The sequence below is a fragment of the Lissotriton helveticus genome, chromosome 2_1 (assembly GCF_964261635.1).
Source record: "Lissotriton helveticus chromosome 2_1, aLisHel1.1, whole genome shotgun sequence".
Lineage (NCBI taxonomy): Eukaryota > Metazoa > Chordata > Amphibia > Caudata > Salamandridae > Lissotriton > Lissotriton helveticus.
Genome location: NC_136059.1, coordinates 1453011249 through 1453036741, shown reverse-complemented (window position 1 = coordinate 1453036741; position 25493 = coordinate 1453011249). Strand labels below are relative to the sequence as shown.

General features: G+C 44.9%; 1 protein-coding gene across 4 annotated transcripts in view; it reads left to right on the top strand.

Moving 5' to 3' along the window:
* SEPTIN11 (septin 11) overlaps positions 1-25493 on the top strand; it is a 606565-nt gene that overhangs the window by 393810 nt on the left and 187262 nt on the right. For all 4 annotated transcript variants that reach the window (XM_078676377.1, XM_078676379.1, XM_078676376.1 and 1 more), the window contains exon 4: positions 17551-17737. In XM_078676377.1, the coding sequence (XP_078532503.1) occupies positions 17551-17737 (187 nt within the window). The remainder of the gene's footprint in view (positions 1-17550; positions 17738-25493) is intronic.

Below are 25493 nucleotides of genomic sequence, written 5' to 3'. Positions count from 1 at the left end.
CATGTAGTGCGTGTGCGGGGAATATTCTATGAATATTAATACAGTATTTCTCTTACATGGAGACATAAAGGCTAGACCATGACGGAAACTATTGATGCGATTCAGTAGCTTAGGAATGCAGAGAAGGAGGGCTGGACTGATAACTAGAAACATAACATACTCTTGGCAGACTGGGAGGCAGAGCCAGGCCGAGCTGGGCACTGCGAGGCATGAAAGTAAGCTAAGGGTCAGGGATACAGGTGGGGGCTGTATCGCTCCTTGGAGAGGGTTCAGAAAACAGGAGCTGAATCTGAGTCCGGGCCCTTTTGAGGCCTAGAAACGGGGATAATTCAATGAATTAACGTGCACACTGTAAAACGTGGCAACGTAGCTTTACATAGGCCTGATATTCGTTGTATTCACGAAAACTGGAAACTGGCATACTAGAGATGGACACAACTATAATTGCGTCTTTAATCGATCATAGGGGATACATGCATATCGATCATGCACATATGACATAACATAGGGAACACGTAGGCACATACAACATGGCAAAATTTACTTTTCCACATTCCCTCCTTGTGCCCTACGTTTCCATCAGGAAACATCTATATTCATGATACCATCTATCATTTCATATAGCATCATTTGCTCGTCTCGAATTGTCTTGGAACGGGACTTAGGACTAGGAATACAAGAGGTAGCACAAATGCCGCAAATCGCAGGGCCACATTGTATACAGAGGCAGCAACTGAATATGATCATAACTGCAATACCTAGGAATGACAATACTTTCCATCCCCAGGCAGATATGATACTCCAGAGCCAACCGGACCATGTCCAGGTGCCTGGATTCTGGTGTAACTGATGGGCAATTTTGTGAAGTCTGGTTATAGCTGAATAAACAGACGGCGCGTTATTAGGAATGAAAATGCAGCAACTAGATCCGATGACTCTACATGCTCCTCCTCTATCGGCCAGTATGACGTCAAGAACGAGACGATTTTGGAGCACGACAAATCTCATAGCAGATTGCTCTTCGGTTAAGTTACCTAGAGCAGAAGTAGTCTCATTCACTACTGCTTCAAGGGTTCTGGTTAACCTACGGATTGACTTACTATTCTGGACAGGTCCTATAAAGAAAAAGAAACCTCTATTGAAATCTGTATACTGTTCTAGAGCAGTTTCAGTTTGATCGACAATTGGGGACTCAATCTCCCTTCTATGTCTGACGTGTACTAGATGTGTGTTTCTGTGATAATCAGATGGGGCTAGAAAAACTGGTGGCAGTAGGAAGGCAATGTAACATGTTCCATCCCAATCGAGGGGCAGACGAACATATGCGGTCTGACCACAAACAAAATAAGAATGACGTGAAGCTTTGAAAATAGATGTCCCACTGTCACTATACTCGACAGTAGTAGTACAATCACTATGTCCTACATGTGCGGAACCATTCTTTCGGACACATAATTCGCCTTTGACTGGTAGTACTGAAATAGCAGGTAAGTCTGGAGTAGTATCAGACTGAACATTCAGTACCATAAAATTCGAAGAATAATTACCTAAATTGTAAACTTCATTTTCTAGATCTAACCCTGTTCTATGGGGGAGACCTTGCTTGTCTGGAAAACATGTTCTATTCAGAAGGAACATATCATTTGAAGATGACGTTAACATGGACCATGCTCCACACGAACCATTATGTGAAAACGGATAAGGAAAGAGTGGCAGAACTCCCTTCGGTGTCTGGAAAGGGGGGAGTCGACCACACACCCAACAATTAGTAGCATTGCTGGTCTGGTGTGAATAATGTAACATTCTTACAAATGTATTATTTCTCATAGCAAGACGATAGGATAACTCGTGAGGAGGCAGATCACTAAATGTGTGCTCTACTGTACCATTAGAAAACTTATTTACATGAGAAATTGGGAAACATAAATGTAATGCATAACTTGTGCAGGTAACCATCAAACTTAGAAACAATATGAAACTTAGAAAAACGATACATCGGATAGAGTTTTGACTAACTCTCTCACTATGGGGGTCTATCTCATACATGTCAGATACCTGTCTAACCGTTTCACCCGAGAGGGACTTAGACAATTAAACTGGCTGACTTATTTTACTAGACCGGAGCTTTAACTTATACTCCTGTTGCGGAGTTTTCTCTAACAGAGGAACTTTCAGTTCAGGATTCAGATCAGTGTCTGGTTTCAGGCAGTCTTTAGAAATGGAACAGTCCTTAGAAATGCCCTTGAAAATGTTTGTTCTCGGACTCCATGGAACTTTTTTATATGGGACAGATGGACCCACCCCTTGCGGCCTTCCAACTTCACGGCCGTACGGGTGGTCAGGAGGACAAGTCGTGGCTCCTTCCAACGAGGCTCCAGCGGACTTGAACGATCAAAGTTCCTTACAAGGACAAGGTCGCCTGGAATGACCTCATGCGGTTTCACTTCAGTATTGTCTGGGAATGCAGCGGCAACCTGTGAACGACAAGAGTGTAGGGCAGACATCAAGGAAGCTAGGTAATCTGTCAACATATTACTGGAAACATCTGTAATACTGCGGGGTCTAGGTGTACCCCACATGTTTGGGGGGCGGCCGAATACGACCTCATAAGGGGACAGACCTGATCTGGAATGTGCAACCATTCGCATAAAGAATAAAGCAACTGGCAGGGCAACTAGCCAGTCTACACCTTTCTCTTTACATGTCTTGGCAATACGGATTTTCAGGGTCTGATTATGTCTCTCTACGAGACCGGCTGCTTCAGGATGGCGCACACAATGGAACTTCCACTGGTACCCTAACAAGAGGGAAACATGTTTCATTAACTCGGATGAGAATGGCTGGCCGTTATCAGAATACACGACCCTAGGGAGTCCATAACGGGGAAAGAATTCACGAACCAACTGCTTGGCAGTGGTCGCTGCTGTGTAATCTGAAACTGGATATGCTTCTGTCCACCTGGACAAAGCGCATACAACTACAAGGACATACTTGAAACCTCGACATCGCTCCATCTGAATATAATCCATCTGGAGGACTTCAAAAGGGTGGTCCGGAGGTTGGAATCCACCTTGTTCCACCGGGACACTTTTACCTGGATTGAATTGACAACATATCATACAGGTACGGACTTTCTGCTTGGCTGCAGCGCGTAAGTGCTTGTTGAACCAAAGGTTCTGTATACTGTCTAACATGGCTTTTTCTCCTAGATGTGCTGGACTATGTGCGGTATTGATAATGACTTGAACCATAGAGTCGGGGAGAAACCATGTGGCTTTTCCCTTCGTCAACCATCCCTGATCTGTCTGGACCCCTCCTTGTTCGGACCATTTCTTGATTTCTTCAGGAGTAGCATGTAACTGTATGTCTATGACATCTTGTGTAGGGTCCTTAACTGTCATACAAGTAGTCTGTTCTGGAGTGGATGTCTGTGTCTTGTTAACTGGAATGTCTGGTGTCTGAGCTGTAAGCTTGGCTGTTCGGTCTGCTAGATCGTTACCTTGGGAAATGATGTCAGTAACTTTCGTATGTGCCTTGCACTTCATGATAGCGATAGCTGTCGGCAAATGTATTGCATCTAACAGAGCTTGAATGAGGAGACCATGCTGAATCTTGGTTCCATGAGAAGTCATGAAACCTCTCTCCTGCCAGAGCACTCCGAAGTCGTGTACAACTCCGAATGCGTAACGTGAATCTGTATATATGTTTACTTTCAGGTTCTTGGCACGTATGCAGGCTTGGGTCAGAGCAACTAGCTCTGCTGCTTGAGCAGACAGGGTGTCAATACGGTGTGTTTCAATAACTTCAGTGTCAGTAGTCACTGCATACGCGGCTACTAGTTCTCCTGTACTAGTTCTCATACATGAACCATCCACATAAAGAGTCAGGTCGGGATTAGGTAATGCAATGTCTGTCAGGTCTTGTCTTGGCTTAGTCATAGTGTTAATGACTTCCACACAGTCATGTGTGGCAGGATTTGAAGTAACTGACGGTAACAGAGTAGCAGGATTTAGAACGTTGCAGCGTCTGATTTCTATGTGTGGCTGGAACAGTGTCAGTTCATATCCTGTTAAACGTGCAATGGTCAAGTGCTGAGTCTGTGTTCGGTTTAAAAGAACTTCCACGGAGTGTGGAACTTGTACTGTCAGGGAGTGTCCTAATACTATGGAATCACTTTGTCTGATTGCTAGAGCTGTGGCTGCAACTGACTTGAGGCACGCAGGCAAAGCCTGGGCTACTGGATCTAATGTGCTCGAAAAATAAGCACAGGGCTTGTACTGTCCTGCTTGATCTTGTGTGAGAACAGATAATGCAGTACCATCACGTTCTGTGACAAAAAGTGTAAAAGGCTTACTGTAGTTCGGTGTAGCTAGAACAGGTGCTTGGCATAAGGCTTTCTTTAATTCATTAAAAGCACGTGTATGTTCAGATGTCCAAGGGAGGACAGTCGATACGGCTGCCTCCTGTGTTGTTAACTGTATCAGTGACTTTGCTAGAAATGCATACTGAGGAATCCATTGTCTGCAATAAGAAGTGAGGCCAATAAAAGCTCGTACCTCCTTCTGTGTCTTGGGCTGTGGAAGACTCGCTATTAACTGGATACGGTCTGGTGTCAACTGCCTACCCCACTTGGACAGGAAGTGGCCTAAGTAGATCACTTGCTGGACACAGAACTGGAGCTTCGAAGGGGACACCTTGTGCCCCATCTCGGCTAGGAAATACAGAACTGTAAGTGACGCTCGCTCGCAATCACGTTCAGAACGGGCTGTGATCAGTAGATCATCTACATACTGGAGCAGGGCAGTGTCAGTTGGCATGTGGATATTGTCTAGTTGTCTTTTAAGTGCTTGACTGTAAATGCTAGGACTTTCTGTGAAACCTTGAGGAGCTCGTGTGAATTTATAGCTCCTTCCATTTAAACAAAAACCGAAAAGGTATTGGCTGTCTGGATGAATCGGAACACTGAAAAATGTATTCTTGAGGTCTATAACAGTGAAAAATGTAGCTTCAGAATCAATAGCTGTCAATAGAGATGAAATATCTGGGACTACTGGATACTGGGGTATGATACATTTATTAAGTTCCCGAAGGTCAATCACTAATCGATATACTGGAGGTGCATTTGGATCAGTACGTTTCATGACTGGAATGATAGGAGAATTACATACATTGGAGTCAGTTTCTACGACCACTCCTTGAGCAATGAGCTCGTCAATAATTTTAGATAAGGCTGCTACAGCCTCAGGTGGCAATCTGTACTGTCTGATTCGTGGCAAGACTATACCTTGCTTGAGGGTCACACGATGGGGTGTGATTTGCATAAAACCTACATCAGTTGGACCTTGCGCCCATAAATGCTGTGGAACATTTAGTAACCTTGGATCAAAATCACGTAATACATAGTGATCTTTAAAGTCACGCAAAAACAATCGTATTCCTTCTGGAGAGCAGCAAATAACTGCACCTAATTCTTTTAATGCCTAACAAATTTTCTGGACACGATTTCGTAAGTAACAAGTCAGTAGTTCGGGACAATGGACCAACTTCTAGAGTAACTGGCTTTGAAATCTCGTTAACAATAGGCTTTCCTGAAAATCCAAGGGAAACATTTCTAGAGCCTGAGAGCGGAGCCCCTGGAACCTCGTCATGACTGATAGTAGTCCTACTTGCCCCTGTATCAATCAAAAACTTTCTGTCTTTCCCCAATACTTGACTGTGTACATAGGGGCCCTCTTGATCTACAGGTATCTCGATGAGAGGCAAGCCTACCTCCCTCTCTAGGCTGTTTCATGAATACTGTTGATACTCTGGATACTCTGTCTGGGCATACTGGTACATCTGCTGTGTAACATGCTGTGTTGCAGCAATAGGCTGCGGTGCTGGAACTGTCTGTTGTGCATTCTGTGGTGGCTAGAAGTCTGTGAAACTTGCTCTTGTCTAGGCGGACGTGGTCTTTCTTTAGTCTTACCAGTTGCTATGTTGTGTTTCAGAACTGCACACTCGTTTATAAAATGACCTGGCTGTTTACAATAATTGCATGTCCCTTTAACGGGAGCTGCAGGATGACTGACTTGATTCAGACCCCTCTTCTGACTGTCTTGTGGAACAGATTGTGCAACTAGTACTTTCATTTTCGTGTCCTTCATACGTCTCCTTTCGTGTTCTTGCTCTTCCCTGATTCTATTCTGGTGATACTGGAGCATTTGGAGCATTTGTGACGGGGTACTAGCTTGCCAGGTACTTTCGACTTTCAAAACTCGATTTTTAACTTGTGGGCTTGAATTCTCGACTAGTTTAGTAACAAAAAGATGAGGGTATGACTCGCTACCTGTCTTCAAACCACTGTTAATAATAAAACATTTTTCAAATCTAGAATAGAAATCACTAGTGTCTTCATCCTGTTTCTGTTTGCATGCTGAGATTGCATCCCAATCTTCCTTTTTCGTGGATAATAACCTTGGCAAAACTTGTATCAATAACTCTGGCAATTCTTTACATTTGTCCCCAAGACCGGTACCTGGTACTCGTATTTTATCTTCAGCTTCCAGAGCTGTCCAATCAATCTTTTTCTCTCCCACCTCCCATTCTTTTTCCTTGAGTTTTTCATATACCCCTGCGGGCAACAGGACCTTTAACATTTTATTGATATCTGGATACGTGTATGTCCTTTAATTCTCGATGGAACCCTGCTGGATCTTTGTCGTGACAGGGAATTAATTTCTTCATCTCTAAGAGTTCCATCTTTGTGACAGGGGTGTAAACAAATACTCGTTGCATTTCACCACCCGTTGTCCTAACTGGATGTACTTCTCGTAACGGGTGCTGTCTATCTATGTAAAATGGTTTACTTTCTGGAGGTGAGACGTGAACAAAATGCGGGTTCAGAAACGTTCTATATTTGTGGCGCTGTTCTAGAATGACACTAATTAAATCTGTACCTAAACCTTTCCATTTATACTGGAGTAACTCGTTCAGAACATCATGTAACGGACCTGGATCAGAATGTTGTCCCTCATACAGTGTAATGAGGTGCTGGATCATATACATACCCACCAGTCGCTGCTCGGCTGGGGGCAGTTTCAGAAACATTTGTGCCACTATTTCGTCTGGAAAGTGGTAGAATCAGTAATCCATCGGACTGCTGATCGGGCTAGTTCTTGTTCATGCATGGTACTAAGTTCACTATAACCGATTCGTGATTTCAGAATGTGATCGGTAGCTTGAAATACTTGTTCTAGAGAATCTTGTTCTGGTGCTGGAAGATGAAAGACTTTCTTGTGTTCTAGGCGTGAATGTCGGTCTGGAAATCTAGATTTACCTACATACGCTATTCTGGCGGTATTCTCGTCTTCTACTTCTTCAGTATCAGTGTTATCTTCTTTCTCGCTTACTTGTGCTGCTTTGCGTTTCTCGTGTAACCTTATTATTTCCTTACGAATTTTCTTGTACATACTTTCTATACAACTGAGTGTCCTGTGTCTTCCCTCGGCTATATGATCACTCCACTTTGTCAGAACTCTCATTTCGATCGGATCTTTAGTCGGATAATCTTGTTCCCTAATTAAACAATTGATTAGAAACTTTAATAGCATGAGCTGAGTCTCGGCTTTCCTTAGAGACATGATTTCGCCAATACTTTCTGGATCATCCCCTGTACGGATGAAACGATATATTCTGTCTAGATCTTCTTTCATATTCGGTAGGGTGTCCAAATACTCGGTCACCCGTCTTACGCGCAATGAATATATAACCATATTATCATCGCCTGGGACTGGATCATAACGGCATTCGGTAAGAGATCGCTTGATATCTGCAACGGACTGATGTTTGGGCGTACGCTGTAACGCACGTTCATGTAACTCGACTAACGTTACACGTTTGTGTGGCGGCGGGGTACCAGGAGGACCTCCCCCCGCGGCCCCTAAACTGGAATCGTCGACTGATACTCTTCGTGCTGGCAGAGTGACCGATGTAGCGGGTACTTGTACTACGGACTGGACCGGGGGTACCGTAACAGGTGCTGTAACAGGTGCCCCGGTGGCTGGAGGAACAGGAATTACATTATTTACAGGAGCTGGCGGAGCAGGATTCGCATATTCTGGGACTGTGTCGTCCAAATAGGACGAGAGAAAAATATCAGCTGCGGTCGGTTTGTGACGTAGCTTAATCGGAACTAATGGCGGCGGAAAATTACATGGTGCTTCCGGGGTTGCTTTCGGCAAGCCCTCGGCAAGAAGAGGATACATACCCTTAATGAGGGCATTTCTCTGTCTGTCTGACTGTTCGGCTTTAACTCGTTCACCTACTTCAATTAATTCCCTTTCTTGGGCTCTTTCTGAGGATTCTCTACTTAATTCTAACTTTCTGACTTCTTTTTCGGTTCTTTTATGAGATTCTTTGCGCCATAACTCGATGGCATCTCTCTGGGACTGTCTGGCCTTCTTTTTCCATAATGCTTCTTCTACTCGCATGATGCACTCGGCATCCCACGTACCTGATACGGGCCATCTATACTTTTCCTCTAATTCTTTGGTGTACTCCACCCATAAGTCTAGATATAATATGGCACTTATGCCATGCTTTTGATACATAAAATGACCTGGACTGTCCCTAGGCGGGACAGGAACTGCTTCCTCGAGCAGACCTTTTCTAGTTTTTAACTGACGTAACTTTGAGAACAGAGGCATAACCTAGGCTGGAGTCTGGACACAATACAATACACGATAAACACAATAATAACTGAAAAACTAATCATTCATACCACGACATTGAAAACACATGGAATAACATTTAAAATGACAGTTCGGACAGAATACTACCTGAAATACTGAAAACAGAATACATGAATTTCTCGAGAACAGAACTTACTAGAACAGAAACTTACTAGAATGACTAGATGCACTGCTAAAACAGTACGAAACTTACCGGTCCCATAAAGAGACACGTCAGGACCCGCGCCCACCTAGGTGAACACTTCGTGTTGGATTTGCGTACCCAAACCCACGGACCAGAGACAAATCAATTGACCCTGTCTAGATACTACCCCAGCAACGGTACTCACCGGGCAGCAAGAACGGAAGGCCTCGGACTGGACTGGACTGCTACGACGACGGACGGACGAACTTCGGACTTCAGTTACAGGTGGGCCTCCGGATACCTCGGACCTTGGACTCTCGGCTTGGGCTCTGGTCGGGACTCGCCGCGTTCCTCCACCGCCTCGTCTGGACGCTGGACCGCAACCTCCGTCTCCTCCGTGGGCCTGAGGGATACTTGAAGCAGAAATATCTGCACGTGCACGGTATGGTTCCGTCACGGCTGCAGAGGATCAGGGGGCCTGCGTGGCTTCTCCGGCGCGTGGGGAAAGGGCAAGTCCCTATTCGGGCGCCATTATGTGGTAAATAAATAAATTATTACCGGATCTATTTTTGACTATAATCAATAAACAGGTAGCTCAATAAATAAGAGTCAAGATACGAGGTAGCTGAAGTTGACAGGCTTTAATCAAGCATAAAGGACAGGAACAGGACAGCCTGTACAGGAATAGGATGGCAGGGCCCGACAGCTGTCGGGGGCAGGATCTGGGAATTGGCTAGCAAACTTTAATATCGGTGCACAATATATATATCAAAACAATTGCATTGCATTCAATACAGTAGGCGTAGCAGTAGGCGGAGTTCGTAGCAGTCGAGAAAGATAAGGGTGAAATGAGGTAACAAGAAGGCGTGTACAGGGCGTATACATAGACATGTGATGCAAACGTAACAGAATATGTCATAAACGGGGCGGAAACATGGAGGGGGCTACCTGAGCAGCTGGGACCTCTAACCTAGTGATGCGTGCAAACTGACAATGACGTGTTACCAGGGAGAACTGGGGGGCTATGACTTCTGCGCTAGAAGAGGAGACTAAAGTCTGGAGTGTCAGAGTGACATGTACCCAGGCATATCTAGTATCTGGTGTTTAGAGTACATGTTGATAGAATCCAAAAGTTATCAGAGTAAAGGCTAACAGACATTAAGACTGGTGCATACATAATTCTACATGTAGTGCGTGTGCGGGGAATATTCTATGAATATTAATACAGTATTTCTCTTACATGGAGACATAAAGGCTAGACCATGACGGAAACTATTGATGCGATTCAGTAGCTTAGGAATGCAGAGAAGGAGGGCTGGACTGATAACTAGAAACATAACATACTCTTGGCAGACTGGGAGGCAGAGCCAGGCCGAGCCGGGCACTGCGAGGCATGAAAGTAAGCTAAGGGTCAGGGATACAGGTGGGGGCTGTATCGCTCCTTGGAGAGGGTTCAGAAAACAGGAGCTGAATCTGAGTCCGGGCCCTTTTGAGGCCTAGAAACGGGGATAATTCAATGAATTAACTTGCACACTGTAAAACGTGGCAACGTAGCTTTACATAGGCCTGATATTCGTTGTATTCACGAAAACTGGAAACTGGCATACTAGAGATGGACACAACTATAATTGCGTCTTTAATCGATCATAGGGGATACATGCATATCGATCATGCACATATGACATAACATAGGGAACACGTAGGCACATACAACATGGCAAAATTTACTTTTCCACAGATTAAATAGCGGTCTTGATATAACATTGGAATACTGTAAACCATTATTGTCTACCATCAATCAAATCCCAATTGAAACAATCGCTAATAAACATGGACAATCCTGAGCCCAGGGCATGGATGGCATCCCAGCTACCATTTTGTAATTGCCCCCTTTTTCTGGCTAAAGCTTTTTAAGTCACTTTTTACCTTTTGCATTATATTTAACCAGATCCCTGATTCCTGGAAAGGAAGTCATATTGTGCTCGTTTATTGAAGAGGCGACATGTTTGATCCATTCAACTATCACCATATTGCCATGGTGATGCCTGGGAACGTGTTTGTAAAAGTTATTTTAAATCCATTGAAGCTTCGGATGATTGAAAAATATTTGCCTACAATTGAACAGATTGGATTTTGTTCCTCTTTCTCAAGAGTTTATAACATCTTATGTTTACAAATGCTGCGTGAAAAATATGTGGAGATAAAATATGAAATTCTATATTTGCGATATTGATTTTAGCTGAGCGTTTGATGCTTTAAATGTACCAAAAACTGAAAAATTTGAATATTCCTGATCATTTTAATAAGATAATATAACATAACACATGTATATGTAAAGCACACGTTCACCCAAGGGTATCTTGGTGTGTAATAACAGATGTTTATTGTTAGCCAACTCAATGGTACTCATTTTATTACCCTCAGAAAGATGAAAGGCTGAGTGGACCCGCCAGGATTTGAACCTGTGATCATGCGGTTGTAAACAGGCCCCTACAGTGTAGCATTAGTTCACTAAGCCACCAGACCCAGCTTTAATCAATCTTCTCTCTTATAACTGGCTGGGTGTGTTATCAGAGACAATCACTGTATTTACAATATGGATTTGTTTGGCTAACTGGTTAAACCCTTAGCTGCGGGGTGTTTTCCCCCGCTGTGCGGGGGGGGGGAGGGGGCCGCGCGCGGCGCCGCTGTGCTGGTGACGAGCTCGGCTCGGCTCATCATGAGGCACAGCGGAGCTGCCCTCATGACGAGCTGAGCTCATCACACCCACACCCGTTTTCGAACGTTCAGCAAAGCGGGGAAATTATCCCCGCGTGCGAACGTTCCAACGGCTGTGACGAGCTCAGCTCGTCATGAGGGCAGCTCAATCGTCCCTCATGACGAGCTGAGCTCGTCACTAGCACACAAGGGGTTAAAACAAGGATGTGTTTTAGCCCCAATTTTATTTTCAATTTATATATCTAATTTTTCGAACTCCATAAAATCGTTTAGGGCCAGATGTAGGAAGGCTATTACCGGTCGGTAACGTAATAGCCTTTTCAGATGTATGTGGTATATTTACCGATTCGGTAAATAACGAATCGGTATTTACCGATTTCATTATTTACCGAATCATCATTTACCGATTTGGTATTTACCGAATTGGTAAATGAGATGTAGGAAGCACTATGAAGAGTGCTTTTGTGCTTTAAGAATTCCGTATTTACCACCAACTATTAGTTGGTGGTAAATAAGGAATTCCTCTGTAAATGCAAATCTGTGCATTTACATCTGTGCCATGTGACAGACATACATGCCCTTAGGGCATGTATGTATGCCACATGTGCACACCAGCACTATTCAGGGGTGCAACATGGTGTCAAAGTGACACCCTGCCACCCTTGACTCTTTCCCTATTTTACCGAATCGTTATTTACCGATTCGGTAATTGACATTCATGCCTATGGGCCTTCAGGCCCATAGGAATGAATGGCAATTACGAATCGGTAAATACTGATTCGGTAAATACCGAATCTTAACGATTCGGTATTTTTTACTGACTTTTTATCTACATTGCATTTACCGATTCGAAAATACCGAATTGGTAAAATTCGGTATTTTCGAATCGGTAAATTACAATTACCTACATCTAGCCCTAAATCCTTTTCTTCTGCAAATGGAAAATGAAGAAATATCATTATTAGCTATGCTGACAAATTAGTGCTTATTTAACATATTTCTGTGGGGCTACAACGACAGGGAGGTACTGATGAGTGATACAGCTGTCATACAGTACATCATGAAGTAGGCTCCAGAAAGCTGTGTAGCAAGCCTAAAGGAGCTTGGCTTTTGGCACTGGACCAGGTGGTGTCAGCAGTAAAGTTGTAGGGTGCAGAATGTCAAAGCCAGCACTCTGCAGGCTAATGCTGACTAATGATGAGTGGGAGATTGGGCAATAGTGTCAAATAGAAAGGTAAGTTTTGGAAGGGCTATCATTTTTACTAGGTCAATTAGTCCAAGAAGAGATAACTGAAGATGAGACCACATTTTCAGGAGTTTACTTATCTCTTCCCTAACTTTCTCGAAATTGAGTTTAGCTATTTTGTTGATATCCTGTGATATCATGACTCCCAAATATCTAATTTCTCCTTTAACGTTCTCCGCATTGATGTGCCAACTCATGATTTCAGTCTTACCGCTGTTAATTTCGTAGCCCGAGATCTTTCCAAAGTCTGTTATAAGACGAGACAGGGTATTTTGTAAGTTTGTAGTGTTCATCAAAATATCATCCGCATAAAGCCGAAGTTTCTTATTCCAATCAATGAACTTGAAAGGTAAAATTTCAGAGCCCTCTCTAATTTTTCTAGCTAGAGGCTCTATGTAGAGGTTAAAAAGAAGGGGCGATAAAGGACAGCCCTGCCTCGTCCCTCTAGATATAGTTACAGGCTTAGTTAAAAAACCGTTAACTAGCACTCTAGTTTCTGGGGCTTGAGAGAAACCTGCCAGTGCCTTACAGAAATTTGTCCCTCGGTTCAATGATGTTGCCACGGCTTTCAGAGAGACCCAATTCACACGTTCAAAGGCCTTGGTGGCATCTAAGGCCACCACGGCCAAAGGAAGACTGTAAGAAGTTGTCAAATCTATTGAGCCAATTAATGTGAAGGTCAGATCTTTCAAGGACCTTCCCCAAATGAATCCTTTCTGAGCGTCATATACCATCTCAGCCATTACACCGCTCAGCCTATCTGCCCAAATTTTAGCGTAGATCTTATAGTCGCTATTGAATAACGAAATTAGCCATAGGAATCACATTTCGTTGGGAATTTACCTGGCGTTCAGATTAGCGAGATTGTAGCTTCCTTCCAAGAGGCTGGCATTTTGGACCCACTAATAAAGAGATCATTGAAGAACTTTACTAAGATGGGAGTCAGTATACTTGCCAAGGTTTTATAGACCTCTTGGGGTATACCGTCGGGCCCTGGGGCCTTCTCCTTCTTGAGCTGACTAATTATCTTTTCTACCTCACTACTGTCAATTTCTCTATTTAACTGTCCGGTTTTTTTCTGGTGTAAGAGGGTTTATGGTGTCTTGTCATAACCATCTTTTAAGTCATTTTCAGATGGATTTAGCTCCTCTTGATAGACTTTGCTAAAATAATTATGGAAACTGTGCTCAATCCCTCTACTGTTGCCAATCAGGGTCCCAGTTTGTTCACACATAACCTCCTCTACTCTGTTTCTTACTGGCTCCTTTTTGGCCTTCCAGGCCAGCAGTTTACTGCAGCCTTTACTGTATTTGAAATGAGCTAATCAGGCTGGCCTCCCATCTCTTCCTGACCCTATCTTGTAAGACAATTGTTAAGTTGGATTTTGCTTGTGACGTTTCCTGCAACAACCCTGACTTGACCCCCTCTCCTAGTCTTGGATCGATTAATTTTTTTTCCAACGAATGAACCCTTTCCTCCTGTATTGACACCTCATTGTAATAACTTCTCCTCTTCTCTGCAGCCAATGCCCCTAGTCTACCCCTTATAAAGGCCATATAAGCGTCCCAGGTCACTCATGTAGCTGTAGATCCCCAATTATGCAAAAAAAATCTTCCGTCTCTCTATTGAGTACAAAAAACAGAGGTTTCCCTTTTCTTGGTTATAGGTGGTAGGACGGACTGCAGATCAGCAGTCCTACTACCCAAGCGTAATATTAAGCTACAGCTGGAGGTATAGTCAAATATAGGGCGCACCACACAATAACAAACTTACATTTCGTCTCTAATCAGTATGAGTAAGGTTCTTATCTCCCACCCAATTTGTAACCCATTACACAGATATGTAGATGGTCAAACAAAGAATAATGATCAGTATGAGTAAGGTTCTTATCTCCCACCCAATTTGAAACACATTACACAGATATGTAGATGGTCAAACAAAGAATAATGATCAGATCATAGAGGTTCTGTTACTATAAAATTGAGTAATTTATTATAACAAAGGATAATAATTGCCATTCATTGACATTCTGTAAAAACACATTATCACATCCATTTTATTTAAAAAACATCATGACACATTTTTTGTTAAAAAAGGAAAAAGCACAATACTGTCACTCAGTGACTCCCTCAACCTGCAATATCGTGCAATCGAGAGTCCATCTCGATTGAGTAACGCCTTGCTGATCTTTAATTGAAGCATCACTGCCGAGTGGTCAGACAGAGGAACTCCTACATGGTCAATCCGTTGTACGTCTTTTATTTTGCAATCAATGAGGAAATAGTCTATCCTGGACTGATGTCGATATCTTTTATTTTAGAAAGTGAAACCTTTTTGTGGACCTGCTCTTTGATGCCATACATCATGTAAACCTAATTGTTTCACCATTTGTTTTTATCAATCCAGACATTTCGGGGTTTACCGAAGCTCTTGTCTAAAGCGTAATTCAATACCACATTAAAGTCTCCGGCTAAAATAATTGGGTCGGAGGAGTTTAAAAGTTCGGCCATCAGTTCACCTAAAGGTTTAACTTCGTCCTGATTTGGACCATAGTAACCTGCAAGTGTGTAAGGACGGGCTGAAATCTTCACTTTAGCTACTATACATCTTCCAGCTTTATCTGAAACATAGGAGTCTAGGTTAGCTTGCACCCCTCACTTGAATAAAATTGCTACCCTCTTTGCTACGGCTGATTGGGCTGGGTATGCCGCATGGGCAATCCATTTCTTTGTCTCAGGTATTATTATGATTTGGGCAGGGCAGTCCTTTAGATACTGTAGTATTTTCGCCCTCCTTCCACATACCCTGAGGCCATTTAAATTCCATGACAGAATTTTAATAATGCTCTCCTTCTCACCCATCACCGGTACCAACTAAATAGATAACCAACTCCTGGAAATTAAAAGAGGCTTCAGAGGAACTATATTTGTTATCTTTTTTCCCCGCTGCTCCCCACCCTGTGCTCCCCCTCCCATGGAAAACCCCTCCCTACCTCTACATGGCTGAAAGCCATATGGGTATCCCCTCAGAGCAAACTATTCATTAGAGCTCTGAACTATCTTGTTGCGTTTCACTCCTTGACCCTCCTCCTTTAGTGGACGTGTCCCTGGTAGTCTTTCTACGTAAGGAATCGATTACAATGGAAGTTGTACATCTTTTAGTTCAGCTTGGCCAGATTCATCACCCAATTTGAGGATAAGCACTGGCCATATAAATCCTTACCATTTCCATTCATTGTATGTAAATGTCTCTTATGTGGCTAAGCTAAAAATCTGGTGTATCAGACCGTCGTAAATGTGCATATGTTGGGCACATATGAATTAGAAGAGCAAGTCACTTTCTTTGGTAATGCCTTTTCTGATGTAAATTCTTTCCACAGATTTCTCATCTCCCTCATATGTCACCCTCTTTCAATAAGATCATGCATTCTGTAATTGTTTCTTGGTTATTCTCTTACGTTGGCTCATTCTTTAATTGCCGCACTCTATATAGACACAAATGGCTTCTCTGTTTTTCAGTGTTTTCTTTGGGGGGCAGTGGACTTCCAAGACTTCAAACACCCCGTTGAGATTTAGGCTTGCTTTGCACAAAATTAAACGACTGAATAAAAGTATGAATTTGGCTTATCAAGTGGCTGCTAAGTCTATCGCCTTTTGGCTGATTTTTGAAATAGGATAGTGTTCTAAAATGCACCAATAAACCCATTGTTTCGCAGTTCCCTTGGGTAGGAGTCACTAGGGGAGTAAAGGGCCATGGCCCGCTGGCTTTCTTTGCATCTCTTGCTCACCTTAGCTAGGGATTATGATTTATCTCCTGCCCCATAAAAGCTTTACCAGATGCAGCTGTCATATTCACCTGAAGAACGAATATTGGGTATGTTTTTATACTTTTCCTTAATTGCGACTATTGTACAATCAGAAAAACTCTGCCTAAGTTCGAAAAAGGGTTCAACTGTTGAAAATAAAATGTGCTTTCTCAGAATTTTGAAATCAGGCTTCCACCCCTAAGCTAATCACAGCGCTCCAATGGAGCGTTGTGATTGGTCTGAGCGCCAACAGGGGCTGTAAGAGTGGGCATGTTCTCCATGCAGGCTGTAATGCAACCTGCATGGAGAACAGGGGAGTGCGCATGACTGTTTTTGTTTTGGGCCGTCCGAAAGGTCCGACCAAACAGTCATTGCGCACAGGAGTGTCTACCACTCCTCCCCTGCAGCTCCGCCCAGCCCCGTCACGCACTGCCACAGCAGGAGGAAAAAACAAAGTGATAATAACATTCCGATATTATCATTTTATTTTTTCCTTTATTTTCTGCTTCTGGCAGTGGGGCAGGGCAGGACTGAGAACCAAAACCGGCCCTGGCAAAGTGCTCGGCCGACCCCCTGGGGTGCAACCGAGCTCTTTGGCGGGGCCGGTTTTCGGTCGATTTTGTTACAGGGCCGATTTTGCAGCTCTGCTGCAAAAACGGCCCTGTAACAAAAACGCCCCCCAGGGCCCAAAACCGGCCCCACCCTTGCGGCACACCGGGGGTTTGCCTGGTGCCCGCAACGGCCAGTCCGGGCCTGCAGGGGGGTGACACTCTTCCGCCGTTTGGGACAGCTAGATGCTAAGGTGACGATTTGTTCTTGTATGCAGTGCCCCTAAATATTAAAGAATGTTTGCAGTATTGAGCCCTTTATCCATACCTGTGCATGCCCACCATCCATGAAGGTTATGTGTGTTCTTGTTTTTCAGTTATAAACCCATTGTGGAGTACATTGACACCCAGTTTGAGGCCTATCTGCAGGAGGAGCTAAAGATCAAGCGCTCACTGTACAATTACCACGACTCGCGGATCCATGCCTGCCTCTACTTCATTGCACCCACCGGCCATTCTCTTAAGTCTCTTGACCTGGTCACCATGAAGAAGCTTGACAGTAAGGTACTCGCTATTGGATTATACACAAAGTTGCTACTCAGGGTTTTGTTTCTAAAGCTAAAACTGTACACAGAAAATATTATCAGAGAGCAAGGCTTCAATTTGTTATGTTATATTTTATGGCATACTTCTGCCATTCATATGGCCTCAAAGCGCTCTGTGCCATCTAGTGGGCGCACGTCTACCAATCCACTGTGTCTTTGTCAGCTGGTTTCCAGTGTCCGTACCGGTGCTTTAAATGGGAAAAAATAAGTGCAGGCACTCATTAAAATGAGACCGAGTTGTGGCAAGTGGGTGGGGCTTAGGTCAAGACATGATGATACATAATGACTTCTATACCAGTTGCTGCACATATCAAAACACAACAGATATGCATTTATGTAAACAAAACAGTTTTGTTATGTAAACAAAACAAAACAAATCATTACACAAAATGAAAGCCAAACAGGATAATATGTTAACTTTTCTTCGTTTTTTAATATTTGCAACTTCTTATTGTCATACCGTTATTTGTTGTTGTTTGGCACAATGCTTTATATTCTCAAGTGTGCACACACAGAAAGAAACAAGCAGACACGTACACAAAAGCATTCGACACATGCAAAGAAGCCTATGTTGAATAGTCGGCAGTGGCTGAGCTCAGGACTACAGAAGTGCCTAGGCTGTCAGAAACAGCATTTCCTCGGACAGCCTAGTGCTCACCAGCAGCCAATGAGCCTACCTGTCATGAGTACTGGTACTCTCCTAGGCAGTAGCGAAGTGCTGGTACTGATAGTGATAAAAATAAGAAGTGCCAATCCTCAGTACTTGTGAGTACTGGCCCATTAAAAGCACTGCCTCTGCCCTTTTGCCTACTGCCAGCCACTTCCTGTCTCTTGCTGGTTCAGTATCTTTACATCCACATATCCTCTCCGTTCTCAATTCACCTCTAATTTTTACCCAGCCTTTAACCTGCGCTCCCTGGTTTTAGCCTTGTTACTCCCACCCTTCGCTTACTCTCTCCACAAATCTCTTACATTTTGTCACAGTTTTTTTCCCCACTTGCCTCCTCTTCTCCCTTCCATGATGTACCCATACCCTAAATGTTCCACCTGGCCAGTATTTTGTTGTGCTTTATTTCATTATTTTTGTTGATAGAGCATGCTTACTGTTCAAGACTGTATTTTTAAATAAAGGCTTGCAAAAAAAAACGTGCTAAATCAGGATTGATATTTTTCCCTATAAATAAAAGCATAAATCATTTAAACCCTTCCATGCTGATGACGGCCCCTGTCCGTCATGCATCACGGTGGGCGAGTGCTGGAGGCCGTCATGATCCCGCCCACTCTTCAAAACGGCAGCACAGCGCGAAAATTCGCCACGAATGCAAGGGGTGAATCACTTCAAAAGTACAAAAGTTTTTCCACGCTGTGAAAGCGTGCACGCAAGAGCATGCGCCCAAAGCGCCGTCGGGGCCCTGTCAATTCTGCAAAGCAGCGTCTTAAACTAAATTTCAGGCTAACGGTTATTTCATTTCTCTTGATCAGACTGCTTCTTGGCATTAAAAGAGGCAATTCGATTGAAATTGCATGTGGTTCATAAATAGTTAAACCCATTACTTTAAGAAATACAGCAGATTTTTACTTTACACAAATTTGTGTTAGAAATCCATTTCTAAGCACCCATTTCAGAACTGAAGAAATATATGGTATTTTTATCCGAAAAAAGTGGCAATCCTAATTTCAGCTGTCACCTCACTTTTTTACATTCCTCTTTCCCCCTTCCTTCTATGCTTAGCTCATTTTTCCCCCAACCAGATCCAGTTCCTGGGGTGTTGCAGCGTTCCCTGCTATTCATTTCTCTTTGGGCAGGGCTACCTTCACACTCATGAACCCATTACCTATTGCTCTGTCGCTATTAACACGCAAATGCATCGATGAGTGGTAGAGGGGCACACAAAGTAAAGCAGCTCCTGTACTGAAAAAAAACATGAAAAAAGCTGTGGCGAAGGTGTAGGATTGTGTTGCCCTGCCACTTGCTTTTAGTACGACCAGTGCAATACACAAAATGGGACTGGATTACTGACCAGCAAGTGGAGGGGCTAAAGCACTTTTGACCGAATGATCGTTGAACGCCAAATCAACAGTGCAGAGTCTGCCTAGACCCTGCACTGTTAATCACAGCGTGATGCAAGCCCTCTCCAACCCCGGTATTCTGGGCAAATTCAAAGGGAGATGCTAATCTAGCAGCCTCTCTGCAAAAGATCCAGAAGCAGAGCAGCATTTGTTCCGCATTTGCGGAGAGACCCACCCTGTTCCTGCTGTGCCATCGATCACTGTACCGGTACTCACCCAGACAAAAAAAGTGCCTGTACTGACGGGTTGAAAATTTGGAAGTTTCGGTACTCAGTACCGGTGAGTCCCGGCCGATTTAAAGCACTGGTCTGTACCCACTAATGTCTCTTTGCACCAGTTCACAGGTCTGAATTCACCACTCCCCATCTGTCTGTGTCTTCCTGTGTCAGTCCACCCCATGCACGTATATCTTCACGCCACTGTGTGCCTTTCTCCTGCCTCTGTGCTGTATGTACCTTGCTGCTGCTGTCTCTTTATCCCTATGTTTTCCATTTTTGATGTTTTGTTTATTTCCCGAGTTTTTCTCTCCCTGGCCACATGCAACCATGTGCTGTGACTCCCTGATCCAGTATCTGGTTCCCTGTCCCATTCCTGTTTTCCTTGGTTTCTTTTTACTGTGTCCGTTTTGCTGTTCCTATGTCCGTGTTTACTCTGTTCCCGTGTTTCACTTTTCACATGTCCTTCTTTTCCTACTAATGTGTAGAATACATGTTGCCTGCATTTCCCTCTCTTCTTGCTTTTATTTCCGTGTTCCAGTGTTAATGGTTTGATGTTTGAATGTCAAAGATTTCCTTTGCCGTTGTTTCTGTTTTTATGTGCGATTGCTTGTTTCCCTGCCCCGTTGCTTTACTATCTCTGCCCTGCAGCTAGGTTTCCCTGTCTTGGTGCAGGTGTTTATCTCCGTTTTACTTTCACAAGTCTAAATGATATAGAGAGGGACTCCTTTTTCTTACCAAAGGAATAGGGTACTATTAACAAGTAAAAAACTAGTTTTTCCTTTGGTTCCTGCAAACTCAACCCCACTACTCTCTTACATACATCATCTCAATTACACCAGATAGGAACATTACACAAAAGCCCAAACTTTAGTAAAAAAGTACGTCAGAACTACAAATATGTACAATTATTTATTACATTTTTTCTATATTCCTTTGTTTAAAAATACTATTAAAAACAATTCAAGGTTTTTACTAATATAAAACATTTCCTTAAAAAAAATAGCATGAAAAATAATTCATACATATTCTACTCTTATACTCCTAAGAGAAACATAAGACCTATTCATAACAACAATAATAAGAGAAAAAAAGACAATACACTCTGTCATTCAGTAGTACACATTCATAGAAGAAAATATTCTAACTGGAACTCGATACGTTGACACTCTTTTAGTATCTACAGATCCAGCCTGTTGTGCTGGAGATGTCGCCTGTGTTGCTCGGGTACAGAGCCTGTGGTGTCGCGCGTGCACAGGCGGAGGCAAAGAACACACAGCGCACTTGGCATGGATGCCGGAAGTGACCCCCGAGCATGCTCTCCCCATTTATTTATCCCGGCAGGCCACGCCTGGCCTGCGGATGCCATGCGTGTGTGTATGTGAGTGTTTCCGGCGTGGAGCAAGAAACACAAGAGCGCTGACCACTACATCCCTTCCCAACTCGGTCTTGTTGAACAATCAACTTACAACACTTCTGAGAACAAACGTCCTTACTCAATATTTCTGAACAATCAACTTACAACAGTTTCTAGGGTAATCAAATATAGTTCGAGATACTTGGGTGTAGTCCTATGGCACCAACTTCTGTACTGTCAGCACGCAAAGTCTCGGATCCGTTGGCTCGGGCGAGGATTAGGTTGCAGACTTTACCTCTGGAACGGGCTTCCTTGACGGGTGAGGGAGCGACAGGGTGGTGGTGTCCGGCTCCGCTGGGCTGCCCTCACCCGCGGGTTCTCTGTCTGCGCCCCCTGGGCTACGGCCGTCGGGATGTCTGTTTGGCCACCGGCTGACTCACTCGGGATGTCCGCGTGAACTTCTTTGAACCAGGAGATATTTCTAGAGACTTCTTCACTGCCCTTCCTGGCCGTTACTATGGAACCGTTGTTAGCAACTACTGTCTATGTGCCGGGCTCGTAGGTCGTCCTAGATTTTCTTCCTGGCCGGGGATCTCTGAGGATAACAGTGGCACCTGGCAGGAGAGTCTGTGGTAATGCGCGGCGTCGGATACTGGCGTGTCTCTTTCGTCGTTCTCGCCGGTCTAGTACTTCTTGCACTTTCAACAGGGAAGGTGCCCATCCTGGGCAGGTGGGGATAAGGTCTCTCCTTGTGCCTTGTAGCATTAATGACCAGGGGCAATGTTGCGTGATTCAGTGTGGGGTACTCCTGTACTCACTTAGAAACTTGTGGAGCCGTTTCTTCGGGTCGGCCTGCTCTAGCACAGCGATGCAGAACCTCTTGTTCATAGTTCGCATATATCTCTCGATGGCACCATTTGCCTGTGGCCATTGAGGTGTGACACGCCGGTGATGTATTCCTCGCTGTTTCAGAAAAGCAGCGAACTCCGACCCTTGAAATGGTGGTCCATTGTGGCTTTGGATTTCATGAGGAAAACCGAACATAGCAAATACTTTCTCCAGGAAGGGGCTCACGTGTGTGAAAGTGGTTGATGTCACTTGTTCCACAACTGGGTACTTCGAGAAGGCGTCGACAATCGCCAAGGTATGCTTCCCTCCTGGGAAGCTCCCAAAGTCAACGCTCACCTTGGACCATGGGGTCGTGCGTGCTTCTTCGGTGATTACTGGAGTTAGTCTTTCCGGGGTACTGGTCAGTTAACAGGACGAGCAGCGACGGAGGAGATCTTCCACCATATGTTCTAGTTCCGGGAACAAGACCTTTTTCCTCATTCGTGCCTTCATTTTTGTCACTCCTTGGTGGCCTCCGTGAACTAATTGGGTGGCACGGTGCTTCCGCACCTAAGGTATGACCAAACGTGATCCCCTTAGCAGTATTCCATCGCTGGTGGTGCTGAGCTCATTCCTTATACGCCATATTTTCGTCAGGCTGTCTCTGTCTTCTGTGCTCCAGGTGTTTGCGTGTCGTAGGTAGCCTGTCCATGATCCTTCTTGGACCGCTTGGAGGGTCCTAGTGTACACTGTGTCGGCGGTGGCAGCTTCTTTGATGTCCTCGAGGGTCATGGCCTGAGGGCACGCTGCTGCGTATATCATGTGAACATACTGTTCAACATCGTCTTCATCTTCCTGTGTCTCCTGTGGTACCGGGTGCCGAGACAGGAAATCCACGGGATTCTTTGCACCAGGCTGGTACACCAGTTCCATCTTGTAGGATTGTAGCTGCACTGCCCATCGTTCGATTTGGGGGGGAGGATGAGGAGCACTTTGAAGAGAGGCATGAGCGGCTGATGGTCGGTGACCACCGTGAAAGGTTGTCCAGTTAGGTATAGATGAAAGTGGTTGCAGGCCCACTTTATAGCGAGCGCTTCCCGCTCTAGTTGGGCGTATCTTGTTTCCGTGGGGGTGAGTGATTTTGCTGGGGAATGATAGTGCTATCCATTTGCCTGGTTCTTGTTCTTGAGCCAGTACTGCTCCTAGCCCTAGCGGGCTGGCGTCGACAAGCAGCTCGGTTCGCTTGGTTGGGTCAAAGTACGCAAGCGTGGCTTTTTCTAAGAGTGCTTCCTTTATCCCTTGGAATGCTTCTTCCTCTCTCTCTCCCCACTGCCACTTGGCGTCTGTTCTGGTTAGGGTTCTGAACGGTTCAGCACGGGTTGCCAGTCTGGGGATGAATCTCCTGCAGTATGGCGCCATCCCCAGGAAGCTTCTTACTTACATCTTAAATCTGGCTCGCCACTTGACCCCTGCCCGGCCAAATTTTTGGCCGGGATGGCGGCGGTGGTGAATCCTCTGGTCAATTCTGTCCTCAATACCTCCTTGAGGGAGGGAAGGGTCCCCAGCTCTTGGAAAAGAGCGATGGTGATCCCCCTCCTAAAAAAAACTGGGTCTTGACACCGAGGTTCTGGCTAACTATAGGCCAATCTCGCTTTTACCTGCACTGGCGAAGATCACGGAAAAACATGCCCACGGTGTCCTGTCGGGCTTTTTGGAAGCTAACAATCTGCTCCACTCATCCCAATCGGGTTTCCGTCCTAATTTTAGCACGGAAACGGCTCTGTTGGAGGTTACCGAGATTATCAGGGAGACTCTGGATGTCGCGGGTAGGGCCATGCTGGTCATGTTAGATCTATCGGCGGCTTTCGACACCGTCCCCCATAAGGCGCTCTTAGCGAGGCTTTATGACATCGGCCTCAGGGGGACGGTGCTCAGGTGGTTCACCTCTTTCCTGGAAGATCGCCGCCAGACGGTCTGGGTTTCCCAGAGCTCCGCCGAGATGCCGCCACTGGGAGTTGGGGTTCCACGGGGTTCTGTGTTGAGCCCCACGCTATTCAACATCTTTATGTCCCCTTTGGTGGCCTTGGTGGAGGCTTATGGGGCCCAGATCGTCTCCTACGCCGACGACACGCAACTCCTCTTCACATGCGGGAAAGACCAAGAGTTTGATGGAGAGAGAATCCGGGACTGCCTTGCGCTGGTCTTCGACTGGTTCCAACGGAACAGTCTGAGGGCCAACTCGGGCAAGTCTGAGATTTTATTTTTTGGCTGTGTCGCCGAGCCTGATTGGCAGCATTGGTGGCCGTCAGACATGAATCCTCCCGCTCAGTCCTCCCAGGTTGCCAAAAATCTGGGCGTCAAGTTAGACAACCAGTTGGCGCTGCGAACCCATATCCTTGGCCTGGCCGGCACCTGTTACGGAATCCTGAAGATGCTCCGCAAATTTTTGCCTCTGTTGTCGGAGGAGCATAGGAGGATTACCGTTCAGGCTCTTATCGGCTCAAGGCTGGATTATGTAAACGCCCTTTTTCTCGGCCTCCCCGATTACCTGGTTCAGCGTCTTCAGGTGGTGCAGAACTCTGCTGCCCGGGCAATCTTCGGTCTTGGCAGACGTGCCCGTGCCTCGGGGTTGCTTCAGAGGCTTCATTGGCTCCCTATTAGGAAGCGGATTCTGTTTAAATCGTTGACCCTGATGCACAAAGCTTTGCATGGATCAGGGGCGGGATATCTACAGCGGAGACTGAACTTTTATCATCCAGTCCGTTCTCTCCGCTCGGAATCCCTTTTTAAAGCTGTGGTCCCACGGGTGAGGAAGGCTCGCGCTGGAGGGCGATCCTTCAGCTGTCGAGCTCCCCAGGTGTGGAATTTGCTTCCGCTTGCGTTGCGCAGCACTGCCAATCTGCTTCAGTTCAGGAGGAGCCTGAAGACTTGGCTTTTTAATTCTTAGTCTGTTCTTCTTATTAAAATGTTTCCTCTTCCTTCCCTTTGATGGTTTTTTTCTTTTAGCTGTGTTGTGTTACTTTTTATGAGCCACGGGTGGAAAAGCGTCGGGACACTCCTTTCGAGTAGCCGTACGCTATACAAAAACAACGTAACATAACATAACATAACATAACATTCTGTGGGTGTCGTTGGGGCGGGAGTGTTCTTGATGGCATGCCATTTTCTGGGGTCGACTTGGATGCCGTCTTGATTGAACACATACCCAAAGAAGTCAAGGGATTGCTGGAAGAACTGGCACTTGT